The sequence below is a fragment of the Lactuca virosa genome, chromosome 5, assembly GCF_052849685.1.
Source record: "Lactuca virosa cultivar CGN04683 chromosome 5, Lactuca_virosa_CGN04683_v6, whole genome shotgun sequence".
Taxonomy (NCBI): domain Eukaryota; kingdom Viridiplantae; phylum Streptophyta; class Magnoliopsida; order Asterales; family Asteraceae; genus Lactuca; species Lactuca virosa.
In genome coordinates this window covers 43,996,672-44,014,055 of record NC_136430.1, presented here as the reverse complement: position 1 = coordinate 44,014,055, position 17,384 = coordinate 43,996,672, and the positions used below count along the sequence as shown (strand labels likewise).

At 36.3% G+C, this 17,384-nt stretch overlaps 1 protein-coding gene across 1 annotated transcript; it reads right to left on the bottom strand.

Annotated features, from left to right (window-relative positions):
• Positions 1-5,968: 5,968 nt before the first annotated feature.
• LOC145111192 (protein FAR1-RELATED SEQUENCE 5-like) lies at positions 5,969-8,055 on the bottom strand. The gene is made up of 4 exons (XM_079047488.1): positions 7,763-8,055; positions 7,455-7,650; positions 6,707-7,276; positions 5,969-6,523 (listed from the first exon to the last, which is right to left on the bottom strand). The coding sequence occupies exons 1-4, from the start codon at positions 8,053-8,055 to the stop codon at positions 5,969-5,971; spliced, it is 1,614 nt and encodes a 537-aa protein (XP_078903614.1).
• Between the last annotated feature and the right edge of the window lie 9,329 nt (positions 8,056-17,384).

The following is a 17,384-nucleotide window of genomic DNA, read 5'->3' as shown; positions in this document are numbered from 1 at the left end:
CGTGAATATGTATGTTATATTCACATATGAATAGAACATAACTTGCTGCCATACATACATTATTCAAATGTGAATATAACAAAACATATTCATATGAGAATAAAAAAATATGAATACATATGTTTTATTCAAATATTCATTCGTGAATATGTATGTTATATTCGTATATGAATAGAACATAACTTGCTGCCATACATACATTATTCAAATGTGAATACAACAAGAATGACTTATATATGTTCTATTCACATATGAATATAACAAAACATATTCATATGTGAATAAAAAAATATGAATACATATGTTTTATTCAAATATTCATTCGTGAATATCAAACTCATTTATCTTCTACTTACTATTGAATGAAGGTAAGAACACTAACATTTCCGATAAAGATTCACCAACAATGAGAGAAACAAGATCAATGCAGAAAAATCAAAAAGGTATAAAATACATATCATATCTTATAAATGAATATTCTATATTCATTTATGAATATAATATATTTTCTTTGTAAAATGTATTTCAAAATTATTTATTTTCTACTCACTCTTTCATGAAGGTAAGAAGATTTGTATTTCTGATAAAGACCCCACAACTATGATAGAAACAGATTTGAAGAGGAAAAATGTGAAAGGTACAAAATTCCTATCATATCTAATATATTCATATATGAATAAAATTGTATATATTAGTTATATTTTTGTAATAAATAAATATTAATAAATGAACGAGCATATATCATATTCATATGTCAGTAACTTATTCAAATATTATATGTTTTCATTTCCCAGATAAAAAAGAAACAAAAGTACCAAAGAAAATAAAGCATCAAAGCAGAAAAAGTCCATCAAAAAGGAAAACTCCTGAAAAACAACAACTACAAGATTCAGACTCTGGTTTTGAAAGTAGTCATCCATCGAAGAAGGCAAAAAAAAGGAGTCACCAATCAAAAAAGACAAAAAAAACAATGGTAAAAGAATTTTAGTCAATGAAAAACAGATGTTCACCAGAGGCATTACTATCTATAATCCTTGGGATGAGCAAAGAACAAAAATAATCTGTAAGATCTATGGGTTTTGGAGCTTTGTTAAAAATGAAAATCACAGATATACCACTGAAGCTGGGATTTTATGTTCTTCAAAAATTTGATTCTGAGAGAATGGTGATAGATATTGAAGGAAAGGAACTGAAAGTAACAGCAGAGTCTGTTCATGACATGTTGGGCATACCAATTGGTGGAACCAAACTTACACAACTGGATCAATGGCCTAAGGATGATACAAGTTATGATGAATGGAAGCAACAATTTAAAAAAGATTCAATCATCCGACTGAGTGCAATAAAAAATGTTATTGTTTCTACCACACAAGCTGATTTCAATTTCAAATTGAACTTCCTAGTTCTTTTTGTCAACACGTTTTGCGAGTCAACATCAATGGGAAAATGCAACCTGTTTCCCTTGAGTTATATTTCAAGAAAAATAGATATCAGCAACATAGACTGGTGCATCTATGTTTTGGACTGTCTTGTCAGAACAAAAAACTCATACATACCATACTCAGATACCAGCTTCTTTGTTGGACCTTCAGCTTTCTTGGTGGTAAGTTATTATAATATTTATACTCAATTTTTAATAATATTGATTATTCATAAACTAATAGCAAATATTCATATATGAATAAGAAAAATATATTTGTTCATACGTAATGCTTTACATTACTTATTCATATATGAATAAGTAAAAAATAATATTACTTGTTCATATATGAATATCAATTAGTTATCATTTATGTGCAGTTGTTCTATGCTGATAACATCCACTCAGAAGCTTTAACAGTAACACGTAAACGTCCAACAATTTGTTATTGGAGTTCAGAGAAGATTAGATATCGAGAGACATTTGAACAAGAAAAAGGTAGATTTAGACTTGGAGAATTAAACGAAGAATTTGTTAATGAACAAGATGAAGGAGATACGGATCTCGAAGACAGTGATTCTGATAAAGATGAAGATCATTCTGTTGAGGTAATTAGTTTGAACATGTTAATAATATATGATTACATTAAATTCTAATCATACTTCTTTTTATTACATAGGCATATGAATCAAAAATATCTAAAATGCTTAATAGTTTCGAGAGGCTGAAGGAAAAGCTGAATTTAAAGCTCAATGATGTGATAACAAAGTTCCCTGAAAAGGAAAGTTTTAGGATTTTCGAAGAAAAGATGACAAATATAATTGGTGAAGAAAAAACAGAAGGCACAACTATTTTTGAATTTCCAAGTAATTAAACTGGATTTGAAGGAATCAATTTGACACCAATAATCGGTCAAAAACAAATGATCAAAAAGAAAATGAAGATAAAGAGGGAAATGGTGAAGAAGACAATGATAATGATGGAAGTCAATCAGAAGAAGATTATTTGCTTGATTCAAATGAAGCAGAGAATGAAAGAATAAAGAATGATGGAGATAATAATCAAAAAGAAGGTGAAACTGAAGTAAAAGAGAAAGATGGAAAGAACAATCAAAATGAAAATGATGAAGAGAAAAAAGCTGATGATAATGAAGAAAAAAATAATCATGAAGAGACTATTCAACAAACTGAAAATGAAAATTTGTTGGATAAAGTTGTTGACAACATTGTGGACAATGTCCTTGGAATTGGAATTTCAAGTTTAAATAGTCAAGAAGATGAAATCTGGAATCACCCTGAAATGAAAACTATTTTGGATAATATTGATATAGGTAAATTTTGTCTTACTTTTATTTTAAAAAAATATATAAAAATATTAATACACAATAACAATTTTGTTTATTAAATTTTGACCAGGGTCACCAATGAGTACAGGTAAAACTAATACTCTTGCAGAAAAGGAAAAATCAGAAGGTGTACATGAACAAGGAACAAAAGTTGAAAAAACAAAGGGAGATGATACGGGTAAATGAATGATTTAAAATATATTACAATATTTATATTGATTTTTTTAATAATATTGTTTATTCATAAGTGAATAATACACTATATAAATGAATAAAAAATAAAAAATATTCATATATGATGTATATGTTTCAGGCAAGGAAAACTCTGAAGATAGAAATAAATGAGGAACAGAAGCTAAGAACACGAAAGATGGAGGTGAAGATAAACATACAAAAACTGAGAAAGGAAATGCAGAAGATAAAGGTAAATAGTTGAATCACTAATAAATGAATATAATAAGTTTTATTATTCACAAATAAATAACGCAATATACAACAAAATAAAATTTTAATATTTCTTATTCATAAATAATGATATGCATTACTTATTCATAAATGAATACATTACTTATTCACATATGAATTACTTAATCAAAGTTCTTTATCTTTCAAGAAAGAAAAAGTCAGAAAATGAAAACAAGAAAGGAGAAAAACCTGACAAGACAAAAGGAAATAAAGGAGGTAACAATTTGGATAAACATTTCAAAATATAAACTCAAATATTATAATTAACTTACAACTATTTATATGATAAATCTCCTGGCATGCCGATACTCATCCAAGCTTTAGTCTAGGTCTCAGTCAAGATTCAGATCAAATTTCAAGTAAAAAATCTAATGAATCTTCACCAAAAAAACCACTTACAAAGAAACAAATCAAAGACGACCATCAGAAGGTTGTTATCAGATTAGCAAAGAAAAATGTTCTTAATCCAAATCCAATCTCTGTATCAATTCCTACTGAAGTAGGACCATCAAAGCATGATCTGGATCAACCAAGAGAGAAGAAGCTTGATGATGCTTTCAAATCACCTTTCAAATGCAGAATAACAGACACAAAACTCAAACTGACACATCAGGAGAGTATTGTCTGTGAATGGTTGTTCAACTTACAAGGCAATACATCGTAAGTAACTTTATTTTATATACATTCATATATGATTATTATATAGATAATAATCTATGACATTTTGATTATATATTTGCAGAGATGTGGTTGTCCAGACAAAATATGGTCAGATAACAGAAAGAGCAGTTATGGAAAGTCTATATGCAAACACAGAGATTTTTGGAGAAGTTTTAGACACTTGGTATGATTTACTTAACCACCAAGAACTGGAAAGGGATTTTGGAAATTCACCATACAGACTCTTCTTGAAAGTTGGAGTTTCTGTAAGTTTATGTTCTAACCTTAATTCCTTCCTTATTGATAAATGAATACACCAATATGATGTATTCATTTATGAATATTATATTTTTTTACAACTGAAATTCACATATGATTATACAAAATATGATGTATTCTTTAATATAATTATATATATTCAACTGAAATTCACATATGATTATATTGGTTACAGACTGCTTATCTAACTTCAACATTGTCCGATGAAATAAAGTATGAAAAATTCAAGGAGAACTTTCATGACAGTACCAATGTACAAAAAAATCTTGAACATAAAAGATATTGACATGGTATGTTAATTAAAGTTATTTTATATATATATTTTATCAACAAAATACTTACCATTATATACATAAAAACAGGTATTCTTTCCAGTTGTTAAAAGTGCTCACATTTTTGTGATTGTCTTCAACTTAAAGAAACCATCAATTGAAATTCTAGACAACAGTGCAGTTGAGGGGGATTATGAAGGGAAATACAGAGTACTATTGAAACCTTTGGTATGTACCCAATTCACAACAACATAAAAGAACCAATTTATTACATATCTAACTTTTATTTTATTTAATGATCAGAAAAATTTGTTTGTGAGATACTTTAAAGAAATAAACCATCCAAGAGCACTTGCAATCTCAAAAGAAAGTATCAAACCCCAACGACTTGAAATGACATGGAGAACAGTTAAAAACAAAGTTGATTGTGGAATCTTTGCAATGAGACATATGGAGACCTATATGGGACAACCACTCTCAAAGTGGAAACCATGTCTTCATAAAGAAAGTGCAATTCAACAAACTACTTTAGAGAAGCTTAGGCAAAGGTATGCACACATAATGCTTACTTCTGAAATTAACATGTTGAAGGCTAAGGTGTTGGATCTTGCTGAAAAATATCAAAAAGTTGAATTCAAAGTGCGTACTGATCTTGCATACAAGGCTATGCAAACAATTCAAAAAAGGTTAAAAGAATATTGATGATTGCTTGTGATGAAGTGTGATGCTATAGAACAGTTTGTGTTGAAGATGAATGGATTTGAAGTACATGTAAGACGATTATGCAAAACAAATTTTAGATGGTTTGTTAAATGTTCGTTTTAATATTTTGTGAAATGCTTATGAACAGCTTTTATTATCTTGTGTTGAATGATTATGTAATAGAAACAAATTCGCTTATTTCTGTCAGTTTTTTATATTTAAATATTTTCAAAGTTTATTTATGTTTATTCATAAATGAATACGAATATGATATATTCATTTATGATTAAATTAGGAGTAATATGTCAGTATAATAACAAATTTCAGATATGAATATAACTAACTTATTAGTAGAAACAAGTTTGCTTATTTATGTCATTTTTTTATATTCAAATATTTTCAAAGTTTATTTTTATTTATTCATAAATGAATACGAATATGATATATTCATTTATGAATAAGTTCAAAGTAATATGTTAGTATAACAAAGTTCAGATATTAACATAAAAAAGTTCAGATATGAATATTACTTATTTATTAGTATAACAAATTTCACATATTTGTATTCATTTATGAATAATTTACAATATCAATATAACTTATTTTATAGTAATTTAAAAAACAAATATCAACATATCAATTTACCATATCAATATAAATGTGTATTATTCATACATGAATATTATTGTTTATTGTTTTTATCTGCATATATTCATAAATGAATAAAACCAAAAAACATAAAAAAAAACTAAAAAATCCCTAACTGTCTTTTGTTGATTTAGCAGCTCCAACTCTTTCTGGATAAGTACGTAAATTGTGTGGAACTCATTTTCCACATCCTGAACACATTCTATGTTCTTTTTTAGAATTTTCATATGCTACTTCACCTGCACTTGGAATTCTTTTCTTGATTCCAGAACCTTTATTGCTTTGAACTTCAGGAACATGAATATTAATCTCTTCTGGAATAGGAATAGTAACACCCAAAAGCTTGCATACGACTTCACCATCTGTCTTGCTTTTCAATCCAGGAGAAATATAATCACTCTCAAATTCCTTCAACAACATTTGTTGTTTCTCAACAAACAAAGTCAATCTCTTTTTGTCATATCTTACAATATCCAAACATGATTCAAAACTATAATATGAATCATTGACTAGCTTTACATTCTCACAATCACCTGAATCGGATTGAACAGAACTAAAATGATAATTTCTTGATATCACATCCTTTCTCCATCTTTTCAAAATGTACCTTTCAGGAATTTCTTTAACACCACATCTCATCATTATTGTAAAAGCATGTCTGCATAAAACACCCATACGCTTAAAATGTTCACAACTGCAATTTATTTCTTTCTCTTCAGCTTTTATTTCAACCTGATACAAAAACAAAATTTACACATTTACATTCATATAAGAATACTCATATCAACACTCATATATTCATATATTCATATAATATTCATATATTCATATATTCATATTAATATTCATATATGAATATTCTCATATTCATATATGAATATTATTACATTTTTCATAAAAAACTAGTAAAATTACCTTAAATTCATATTTAAATTCACTTTTATTGTTGTTGTGCTGCACAATGTAAACTTCCCAACCATCTTGAATACCAACATATGAGTATGTATAGAAAAAACATGCTTTATATATTTCTTTTTGCACCTCAAAAAATAATGTACTTGTATAAACCTTTGATGCTTGCAGTTCTATTTCTCGAGGTGTTTGCATTTTATATGATGCTTTCTTTGATGCCTTATCAAGCTCTCGTTGAGTATTCCTTTGCTTTTGAATGGCAGTGTCGTAATTCATCATGAAATTCAAAAGTAAGTTCCCACTTTCTGAGTATGTATTAAAGAATGAATTCATACTCTCTGACCTCGATGTAGTCTTCATCAAACCACACATTGGAATATCACTAAAATATCCAGGTATCCATGAATCACGTATTGTAAACATGTCTTTAAACCATCTTGTGTCTTCAAGATTGAATTCCTTCATAAGCAAACCCCACTTCACCTCAAAAACATCAGGTTTCATATTAATGTCCCAAAAAAGCTTCGAAAACCTTTTTCTAAAGTCTGTGTTCGTAAATAAATCATCTGATATCTGTATTAAAACAAAAATATTCATAAATGAATAAATAATAATAAGTAAAATAACAATCAATATTCATAAATGAATATACTAATAAGTAATATATTTGAAATATATTAAAATAATACCTTTTTTTCAACTTTTTCATTATATGCCACATACATAATCGGTGCTTTGAATTACGAAACACATTCTCAACAGCTTGTTTTATTGCAGCATCTTGATCGGTTAAAACAAGTGTTGGTTCTTTCCCATGAGTTTTAAGAAATGCTTTAAGCAACCAAGAGTAAGACTCAATGCTTTCATTGCTTAGCAACCCAGATCCAACAGTAATCGATTTTTTATGATGGTCAATAGCAGTAAACGGAACAAAAACCATTCGATACCTAACACACAAAAAAAATGTTCATTAAAGTCAATTTTTGATGTATTAATAAGTGAATATAAAAATATTCATATATGAATAAGCTATAAACAAAAGTAGATAAAATAACTTACTTGTTTGTTCGGAAAGTCGCATCAAACGAGATAACATCACCAAATTCAGCATAATATGCCTTCTCCATTTCATCAGCCCAAAACATACAGTCCAAAACATCATCTTGACAATTAAACTCAAATGAGTAATTTGGATAGTGAGCTCGACGGTCATTCATTGTGTTTACTATCATTTGGGCATCTTTATAACCAATAACCCTGTTGATATCTCTCCTTAAATTTTTATAGTCAACTACTTTGGGCTTTACAAACTCATACCCACCTCTCAGACTTGCCCTCAACTTATGAGCCATAGTTGGTCCTATTTTTTATGTGGAAGCACGCACAATAAACTCTTTTTCTGAATATGACATTTGTCTCGCTTTTTTTAAATCGCTTCTCTTCTCAAGTGGATGGTTGTGAAGTTCATCAAACTGAAAAACTTTATAATCTGGAGTTCCATACATAGATTCAAATATAATCTTTGCTTGACAACCAATAGCTCTTGAATTTGAATTTCGTTTCCTCCTAACACCACTTGTACCTAATGTGTCACAAGATTTCTTTTTCTGTTTACCACCACGATTACATATAACATGTTTCTTCTTTATAATCTTGTTATCAAACCTTGACTGTGTGCTCAGTCTAACATCAAAACCACCAATTTCAGCATACTCAGAATACATTTTGATAGCCAACTTTAATGATTTGAAGATTAAACCCTTAAATGGAATAAGTTGAACAGGTACATCTGGCTTATAGACATGTTCTCCAATTATATCATCACAATATTGCGCATCATGTACTGAACTTGAAGATTCACCACCTAAAATAATAATGCATGAATAAAACAATAATATATATGAATACATGAAACTCATATAAATAAAACAAAAAACATTCATATATGAATAAAACATTCATATATGAATACATAAAATTCATGAGGATTCAAAATATATAAAATAAAACATAACTTATTCATATATGAATAAAACGAAAAAAATAATAAATTCGAAATTACAATTATCACACGTTTATTCATATATGAATAAGACAACAATTTATTCATATTAACATATTCATATGTAAATAAATGATAATCAACAAAATTAAAAACAACAAAATAATTCAATAATTGATACCTTCAAAAAATGAGTTCTCAACATATTCTTCTTCACTCTCACTCATAGAAGAATACAAATCACCATCAATAACACTAGAATTCGACATAATACACCAAATGATCTATATAAATAAACAAAAACAATCTTAATATCGAATATATCTCACAAAAAAAGTCGTAAAGATGAAAACCTGGTTAATTTCGAATATATCTCACCTCAACGTACAAAATATCTGAAAGAAACTTAAATCATATATGATCAGATGATGTAATGAAGCAATCTCTCTCAGTTCAGAGCGTAAAAACTACAACGATATATCCGATTAAAAATTAAATCAGCTCCGATTTGAAATAAATATCTCAAACTACTTAACAAAAATCCAATAAAATAACTCCAATACATATTCGAAACTTGATAATCTTGATAATGAACTCCGATGAAACAACTCCAAAACGAAGATAATAAGCGTAATTCCAAACAAATTATAAAAAGCAATAATCTTGATAATGAACTCCGATCTATCCGATTCAAACGATATACATACCTGATCAAATCGGAAACTGAATATGAAGTAGAAAACTGAAACACAGATGCGAAACTTCACGATTAATGGAATGAATACGTATAATTGCTAACGAGTTATATAAAGAAAATAATCTTGATAATGAATTCCTCATATCCGATTCAAATGAGTTAAAGATATCATCAAATTGGAAACTGATAACAACGAACAGGTAAGTTCTATGTAAAAAAGTTGCTAATTTACAAAGATACCCTTAATGAAAATGGACACGCGCATTTTTTTTAATTTGAACATGTTAGATAAATGATTGGCTAATAATGATTCCCCAATTTTCAACCTTTTTTATTTTCTCAATTGAACTTATATATATATATATATATATATATATATATATATATATATATATATATATATATATATATATATATATATATATATATATATTTTCTAACATAGAATGAAGGTAAATAACACGAAAATGTACAAGGTTTCGTAAAGAGAGATTCTTATTAATTAAAAGATATCCTCCGAAGTTTACAATGATTTGTTTCATAGATGTGAATAAATGTCAACAAGCATTACCGGATCAATAAAATTGGCATGAAATTATCGAAATCAAGTTTTGGGAGAAACCAAGCAATAGGGCCAGACATAAGATTAAGAAAAGATCTTCAACATAACTGTCTGTACACCCTATCGCTCCCTATTTCTAACAATTTTCTCATCCATTCGAGGAAAGTCTTATAATTAACTGCATACATGCTTTATGAAATAAATATTATCATCAATGGAAGTCCTTATCAACGAGATTTGTTTTGTTTACCGGCTTTAGTCTAGCTCCTCAAGTCCCAAACTTCAGTAATGATTTTTAGTTTCACTTGTAAGTTGTAATTATCTAACGTGATTTACAAACAAAATCAAAATGTCAATATAACAAAGTAAAATGGTTGACAGTGAATCTTCTCTAGAAACTCATGTTTTTAACAAAGAATAAGCCCGTCAAGGCCTTTTTTTCCTATCAATTCAACCCATAGATTAAAGAACATTAAAAGGATTAGTGTAACACCCAAAAATTTCAAACCAATTTAAATTTTCAAAAACAACCCAAATTCCATTAGTTATTACAAAAATGTTTCCAAATAGTTTATTATCAGAGTATCCCAGAAACAGAATCATAAATAACGAGGAGCGGTACGATCACGCCTTTGCCTTGCCACGATCTCCTGATGTACTTGAAACAATAATCGATAAATGTAAGCTCGAATGCTTAGTGAGTTACCCCAAAATACCCATACACACATAACCATACACACAGTAACAAACAGCATACTATGGGTCCAATCAACCATCGGGTTGGAATACCCCAGACCCTCAACCATCGGGTTGGAATGCCAACATACTACGAGTCCAATCATCCTCGGGATGGAATACTCTCGGCCCACAACCATCGGGTTGGAATGCCAACATACTACGAGTCCAATCATCCTCGGGATGGAATACTCTCGGCCCACAACCATCGGGTTGGAATGCCCACACTCCTATACATACAACAACTACTATGGGTCCAATCATCCATCAGGATGGGATACCCCAGGTCCTCAACCATCGGGTTGGAATGTCAACCTACTATGAGTCCAATCATCCTCGAGATGGAATACTCTCAGACCACAACCATCGGGTTGGATTGCCCACATAACCAATCAAACATGTGCACCTATATCAGATAATCATATAACAGTCTACCAGACAACATACTAGGGCCCTATCATCCTCGAGATGGAATACCCTCAACTACCATAACAAGCATGTGCACATATAACAGGTAATCTCCTACCAGCATACAGACAGTCAGACCAACTACAGGTCACTAGGTATAACCACATCCGATCTACCCGGATACCGATCTAACAGATCATACTAGCATATAATCATCCTATCTACCAGGATACCGTACTAACATATCATAACAGAGACCATTCCAAATAACAGAGCAAAGGGTCGGCCTTGGTGCCTTAGACCCTTGGGTACAGTGAGGAGAACTCACCTTGCAATGCCAAACTGAAGAGGTAAGATCAAATCCCCCGATCACAGCCACGAACTCCACCACCTAACACTTTGATGAAACCATATCTGTAAGTGCCCAAATTACCAGAATACCCTTGGAAGTCAAACTGGTCAACTCTTGGTCAAAGTCAAAGTCCTGGTCAAAGTCAGCCTTCCTGATTGACCCTACTCGCCGAGTCAGCCCATTGACTCGCCGAGTTCCTAAACTCAGAAAATCCTCATATCACGACTCAACTCGCCGAGTCACCCCATGACTCGTCGAGTTCATCAATCCCCGAGTCCTAGCCTGTCCAACTCACTGAGTCACCACTCAACTCACTGATCCTTATCATAACCAGATGGGTTAGGGTTTGCGACCCGACTCGTCGAGTCCAAGAACAGACTCGTCGAGTCCACTTAAGTCATCCTCATTCAGACGATTTCAGTCCATCCCACTACTTCCAACTCATAGATATGGACTCCTAAGGCTAGTTTTACACGTAAAGTTTCCAACTTTACGTGAATGCAAGGTGGTATTTGCTCAATACAAGCTAGAGAGAGGGTTCAAGACAAGAATGCTCACATACATGCTAAAGGGCTGATACTTTATGCCTCCATAGACCAAGACAAGTCTAGATCTGAAGTTGCAACCTCAGATCTAGTCCCAAAACCCGAAATTGATCCTAAACATGCTAAATAGCCCCAAATCATCATCCATGAATAGATCTAGAAAGGAAGAGCTCAAGGCAACGACTTGTTACCTCCAAAATGTGCCCAAGCTGAAGTAGATTCTGGATCTACACGAATTCCTTGATGCTAGCCTCTTGATGTAGCACCTGGTTCCTGGTACGTATTTTATTTAAGTAATTTGCATTTTTGGCCTGGGACTCGGAGAGTTGAAGGACCAACTCGTCGAGTAGAAACGGAGTTGTTTCGGGATTTAAATGACGGACTCGTCAAGTCGGCTGCAGACTCGACGAGTAGGCTCTGACTGGACAAAACCCTAATCTAAGGGTTTGCACCCTATTTAAACGTCTCATTCAGCCACCCTTCGTCCCTATTGCTTCCAGAAACCCCCCATAGCAAACCCTAACTGTGTGTGTGAAGATCTAAAGGCATTTGTGGTGATTCTTGGTGGTCTTGATCACACGGAAGAAGGAAGGGCCTAGAGGAATCAAGAGGAGACCAAGGGAGTTCAAGTTTGTGCACCATTTGCAGTTCACAAAAGGTATAAAGTCGATGCCTTGATTGTTCTTTTGCTAGATCCCTTTTTGGGGAGATTTAGGGCTTTTATAAGCCATTCTTGGTAACCAACCATGATTGCAATCATGGTTGCGGGTTGAGGCTTCGGATCTAGGTCCATGAAGGAGTTACAAGGCAGAAAAGGGTTGCTTTTGCACCCATGGAAGCCCCCATGCAACCCAAGAGTCTCTTTTAGAGTCTTTTTGACTCAAAGTCCCATGCATGCACGTAAAGTTCGTAACTTTACGTGCTAGATCGAGTTTAGGGACCTAGATCTATCATTTGGACAAGAGTTGTACACCAGAAATCGAAGAAATAAGACTTGGATCGTATCGACTCGGCTAGTCGTTCTTGGGACTCGGCCAGTCCGAGGGTAGACTCCCATTTTCTGTTATGGGTCAAGGAGACCCAGTGGAGTGCTGGAAAGGTGTTAGAGGGTCCGGAGGAGTAACCTAACGTTTTGGGATAAGCCATAGTCCTGGAGTTCATAAGACTCGGCGAGTGCATGAACAGACTCGACGAGTCCAAGGCAATCTCCCAACTCTTGAAGATGAACTCGACGAGTTGTTCATACAACTCGGCGAGTCGAGGACAAGACTGGTTTTTAGGATGAGGATGAACTCGACGATTTGTTCATACAACTCGACGAGTCGGATGAATGTTCATTCGATGCCCGTATAGAAGGAGAACTCGTCGAGTCATTTCTAAACTCGACGAGTAGAGACGTGGACGAGGACAGTTAAAAGGTTAGGGACTCGACGAGTTGGCGGCCCAACTTGGCGAGTCAGGTTAACTGGAAGTTGACTTTGACTTTGACTCTGACTTGGACTTGGTCAGGGGTAAAATAGTCATTTTACCCCAAGAGTAGATATCAGTTTCTGACTGAGTGTTTTGTGGGGATTATAGCCGGAGGATTTCCGGAGCAGCAGCAGACAGAGATTTCCCGCAAAAATTATCAGCAGTTACTCGTACGAGGTGAGTTACCTTCCAGTAGCGGTGGGTCTACGGCCACAATGTCGGCCCACCGGTAGGAGTTGTATGATAGATGATTGTCTTTGTGATATTCATCTAGGTTTGCTACTACCTGTTATGTTATGTGCTAGTATGATATGTTGTTAGCAGTAGGGGAGGTAGTCCCCAAGGTTTCTGGTCGATAGGGCCGAAGGGGGTAGTCATACCCAGTCATGCTAGATGGAATATGATTATGTGTTACATGTTATGTGGTAGTAGTAGTGGGGTGAAATAGTCCCCCGTATCCGGTCGAGAGGACCAAAGGGGAGGCCAGCACCCAGGTATGCTAGGCAGTATCCGGTCGAGAGGACCGAAGGGGAGGCCAGCACCCAGGTATGCTAGGCAGTATCCGGTCGAGAGGACCGAAGGGGAGGCCAGCACCCAGATATGCTAGGCAGTATCCGGTCGAGAGGACCGAAGGGGTAGGTCGGGCACCCAGATATGCCTGACAGTATATGTATGTTATGTGATTGTATGGTATGCGGCACGATGGGGGAACTCACTAAGCTTCGTGATTACAGTTTATAGTTTTGGTTTCAGGTACCTCTTCAGCGAAGGGGAAGGAGCTAGCGCGGTAGCAGCACATCATACACACTCGCATTGATTTTCCGCACTTGAGATATTCTGGGATTGTACTCTGACATGATGCTATTTTATAACTTGGGTTTTCAGACATGATATATTGATTTACGGAATGATATCTTTTATGTGGTTCTCTTATGAATGCTTTTATAATCAGTTAATTAAAAATGAAAATTTTGGACTCGAAATTTTGGGATGTTCCAAGTTGGTATCAGAGCCCTGGTTTGAGGGATTCGGACACACCCTCGGGGGTGTCTGGACTCAAATCGAGGGATTAAAAGGTTTTTACAAGAAAATGGTTTTCTAAAAGATAAGTTAAAGGAGTTTTGAGAAAGAACGAGGTGTGTGATGTGCGCGACCGGCCGAGCTCAAGTAAGTATTCCCCAAAGTACCCATACAAGTTTATGTTATGTTTATCAGCTTCAGTAGAACAGCATACTAGAATAGGACTAAGGATCTAGGAATGATGCCTTATGTGCCTGCTTTATGTGTTTCAGCTTATGAGAATTGCATGCTAGTATTGAGTAGACAGCAGTAGGATAGCCTGTTTAGGTTATACCTGATAGTATGAGCTTAGCATTGTATACTAGTACAGTTTCCTGTTATGAGGATAGGATTGATTGAGATCGTTCCCATTGTATGAATGTTGCACGCTGTGTGCTATGTGGGACTCTGAGTGATGGGAGTTAGCCATTAGGTGGATACGTCACGTCACATGTGATCAGGGTTGAATAATCTCAGAGTGCTGGATTTGACCCTATTGCGCAGCTCTTGTCTGAGTCTAACCATTGTAGGGACGAATCTTTTACTCGAAGGATTATATGAGCCTCGTTACATGTGATGGTATTCAGGTGATGAATAATTGGCATTACGAGGAGGCCTTCAGCAGCTGAGGACTGGTTTGGGTAGAGTCAGAGATTTCCCTAGGGCAATCCTAGGATGAGAGTAGCAGAGATCAGTAGTAGTAAAAGGGACTTGGTGGAGTCGAGACGGTTCTTGAGGAAAGTACGGATAGATGTGGAAGGTAGTATGGGCCCGTACTACTGAAAGCAGAGGATCCGTACTTGAATCGAGGAAGGCTGATGCAAGACCAGGGAACTTGTGATGGGTGTGATCCCTCTAGATGTATCAGTATCACTGACGGTTGTCATTATGTATTGCAGAATGGTGGTACTACGTCCGAGGCCAGCAGTTGGTAGCTCAGGAGAGGGATCGGGTTTGGGCTCAGGTTCCGAACCAGTGGATGAGAGGCTACGCGAGTTCATCGCGTCCGATATCACTAGAGGCATCCTTGATGCGACCCCGGTCATCTTTGGGTCGATCAAGGAAGGGATTGTCGAGCTGATGGAGGATCGCCTCCGGGCGTTCAGGAGCGACATGGCGACCAGCCAGTCGGGATCACGCACACTGTCCTTTAAGGACTTCAGGGGCAGTGGTGCGCCGGATTTCCATGGGGCGAAGGACCTCATTGTGGCCAGACGGTGGATTGCAGACATTGAGTCTGCACAGTTGACTAGCTTCTGCCTCGAGGGGTCGAAGGTGAGATATGCAGCAGGGTGCTTGAGAGACAGGGCCAGGGATTGGTGGGAGTCGGTTGGTGACTCTCTGGGAGCCTCGGCTGTTGAGGCTATGACATGGCCGGACATTGTGACCCGGTTCAGGAGTGAGTTCACGCCAGTTGTGGAGCTTCAGCAGCTGGCCAGGGAGTTTTTGAATATGAGACAGACTACGGAGACTGTGGCGGAGATCACCGCCAAGTTTCGGGAGAGGGCGTTACTGGTGCCCCAGTATGCGGGCGATGAGGATATGAGGAGGACCCGCTACCATGACATGCTACGAGCTGACATTCAGGAGCATGTTAGTTTTTCAGCTTGCCCTACCCTGGATTCCATGATTGCCAGGGTAAGGGAGAGGGAGATTGATCTGGAGCATATCCGGAAGAGGAAGGTAGATGAGGGACAGACGACTGGGGCTTCGGGGAAGAAGCCCAAGGGATCAGACGCTGGGCCAAAAGGCCAGCAGGGCCGAGGCCGCTGCAGGAAATGCGGCAAGTCACATGAGGGAGCATGCAGGTTGGGATCGTCAGGCTGCTACAAGTGCGGCAACACGGGGCACTTCAGCAGGGATTGTACTGCCCCTGCACCCACTATTCAGACATTTGAGTTGCTGTGTTTCCACTGCAACCTGAGGGGCCACAAGAAGGCCAATTGCCCCCAGTTGACAGCAGCAGCGCCAGTGAAGGCGCCAGCTCCAGCGACCCTGCGGATTACTGATGGCCGGCAGGGCAAGGCAGAGGCTCCAGTGGTGAGGAGCCGGGCTTTCCAGTTGACTACCGAGGAGGCACGCGCCGCACCCGATGTGGTGACGGGATCGTTCCATGTGAATGGTATTCCTGTACAGGTGTTGTTTGATTCAGGTGCCACTCGATCATTTGTTTCTCTTGCGCTCAACAAGAGGTTTTCTGAGTCTTCGTGCGTGTTGGATTGCCCTTTAGAGGTAGAGATTGCCGATGATCGATCGGTGCGAGCATCAACAGTTTTCCGAGATTGTGTGTTGAGGTTATTCGAGGAGCGTTACCTGGTAGACTTGGTTCCCATTCCGTTGCGTGGGAACAAGGTGATTATAGGCATGGACTGGTTGAGCCCTAATGGGGCGGTGATAGATTGTGCACAACAGTTAGTGCGAGTCAGGACCCCAGGTGGGGGAGAGTTGGTGATCTGCGGCGAGAGACCACAACGTGGACCCACCGTGTGCTGAGCAGCGAGGGCTAGGCGCTACCTTCAGCAGGGTTGTGCTGGGTATGTCGCCTATGTTATGGATACCCGGGAGGCGGGTAAGGCGACGGTGAGCGATGTTCCAATGGTACGAGACTACGCAGATGTGTTCCCAGAGGAGCTTCCTGGGATACCCCCGGAGCGGCAGGTGGAGTTCAGGATCGACCTAGTCCCTGGTGCGGCTCCGATAGCCAAGGCACCATATCGGTTGGCTCCTCCCGAGATGCAGGAGTTGTCTACGCAGCTGTAGGAGCTGCTAGACAAGGGGTTCATCAGGCCGAGCAGTTCACCCTTGGGAGCCCCGATTCTGTTCGTGAAAAAGAAGGACGGGTCTCATCGGA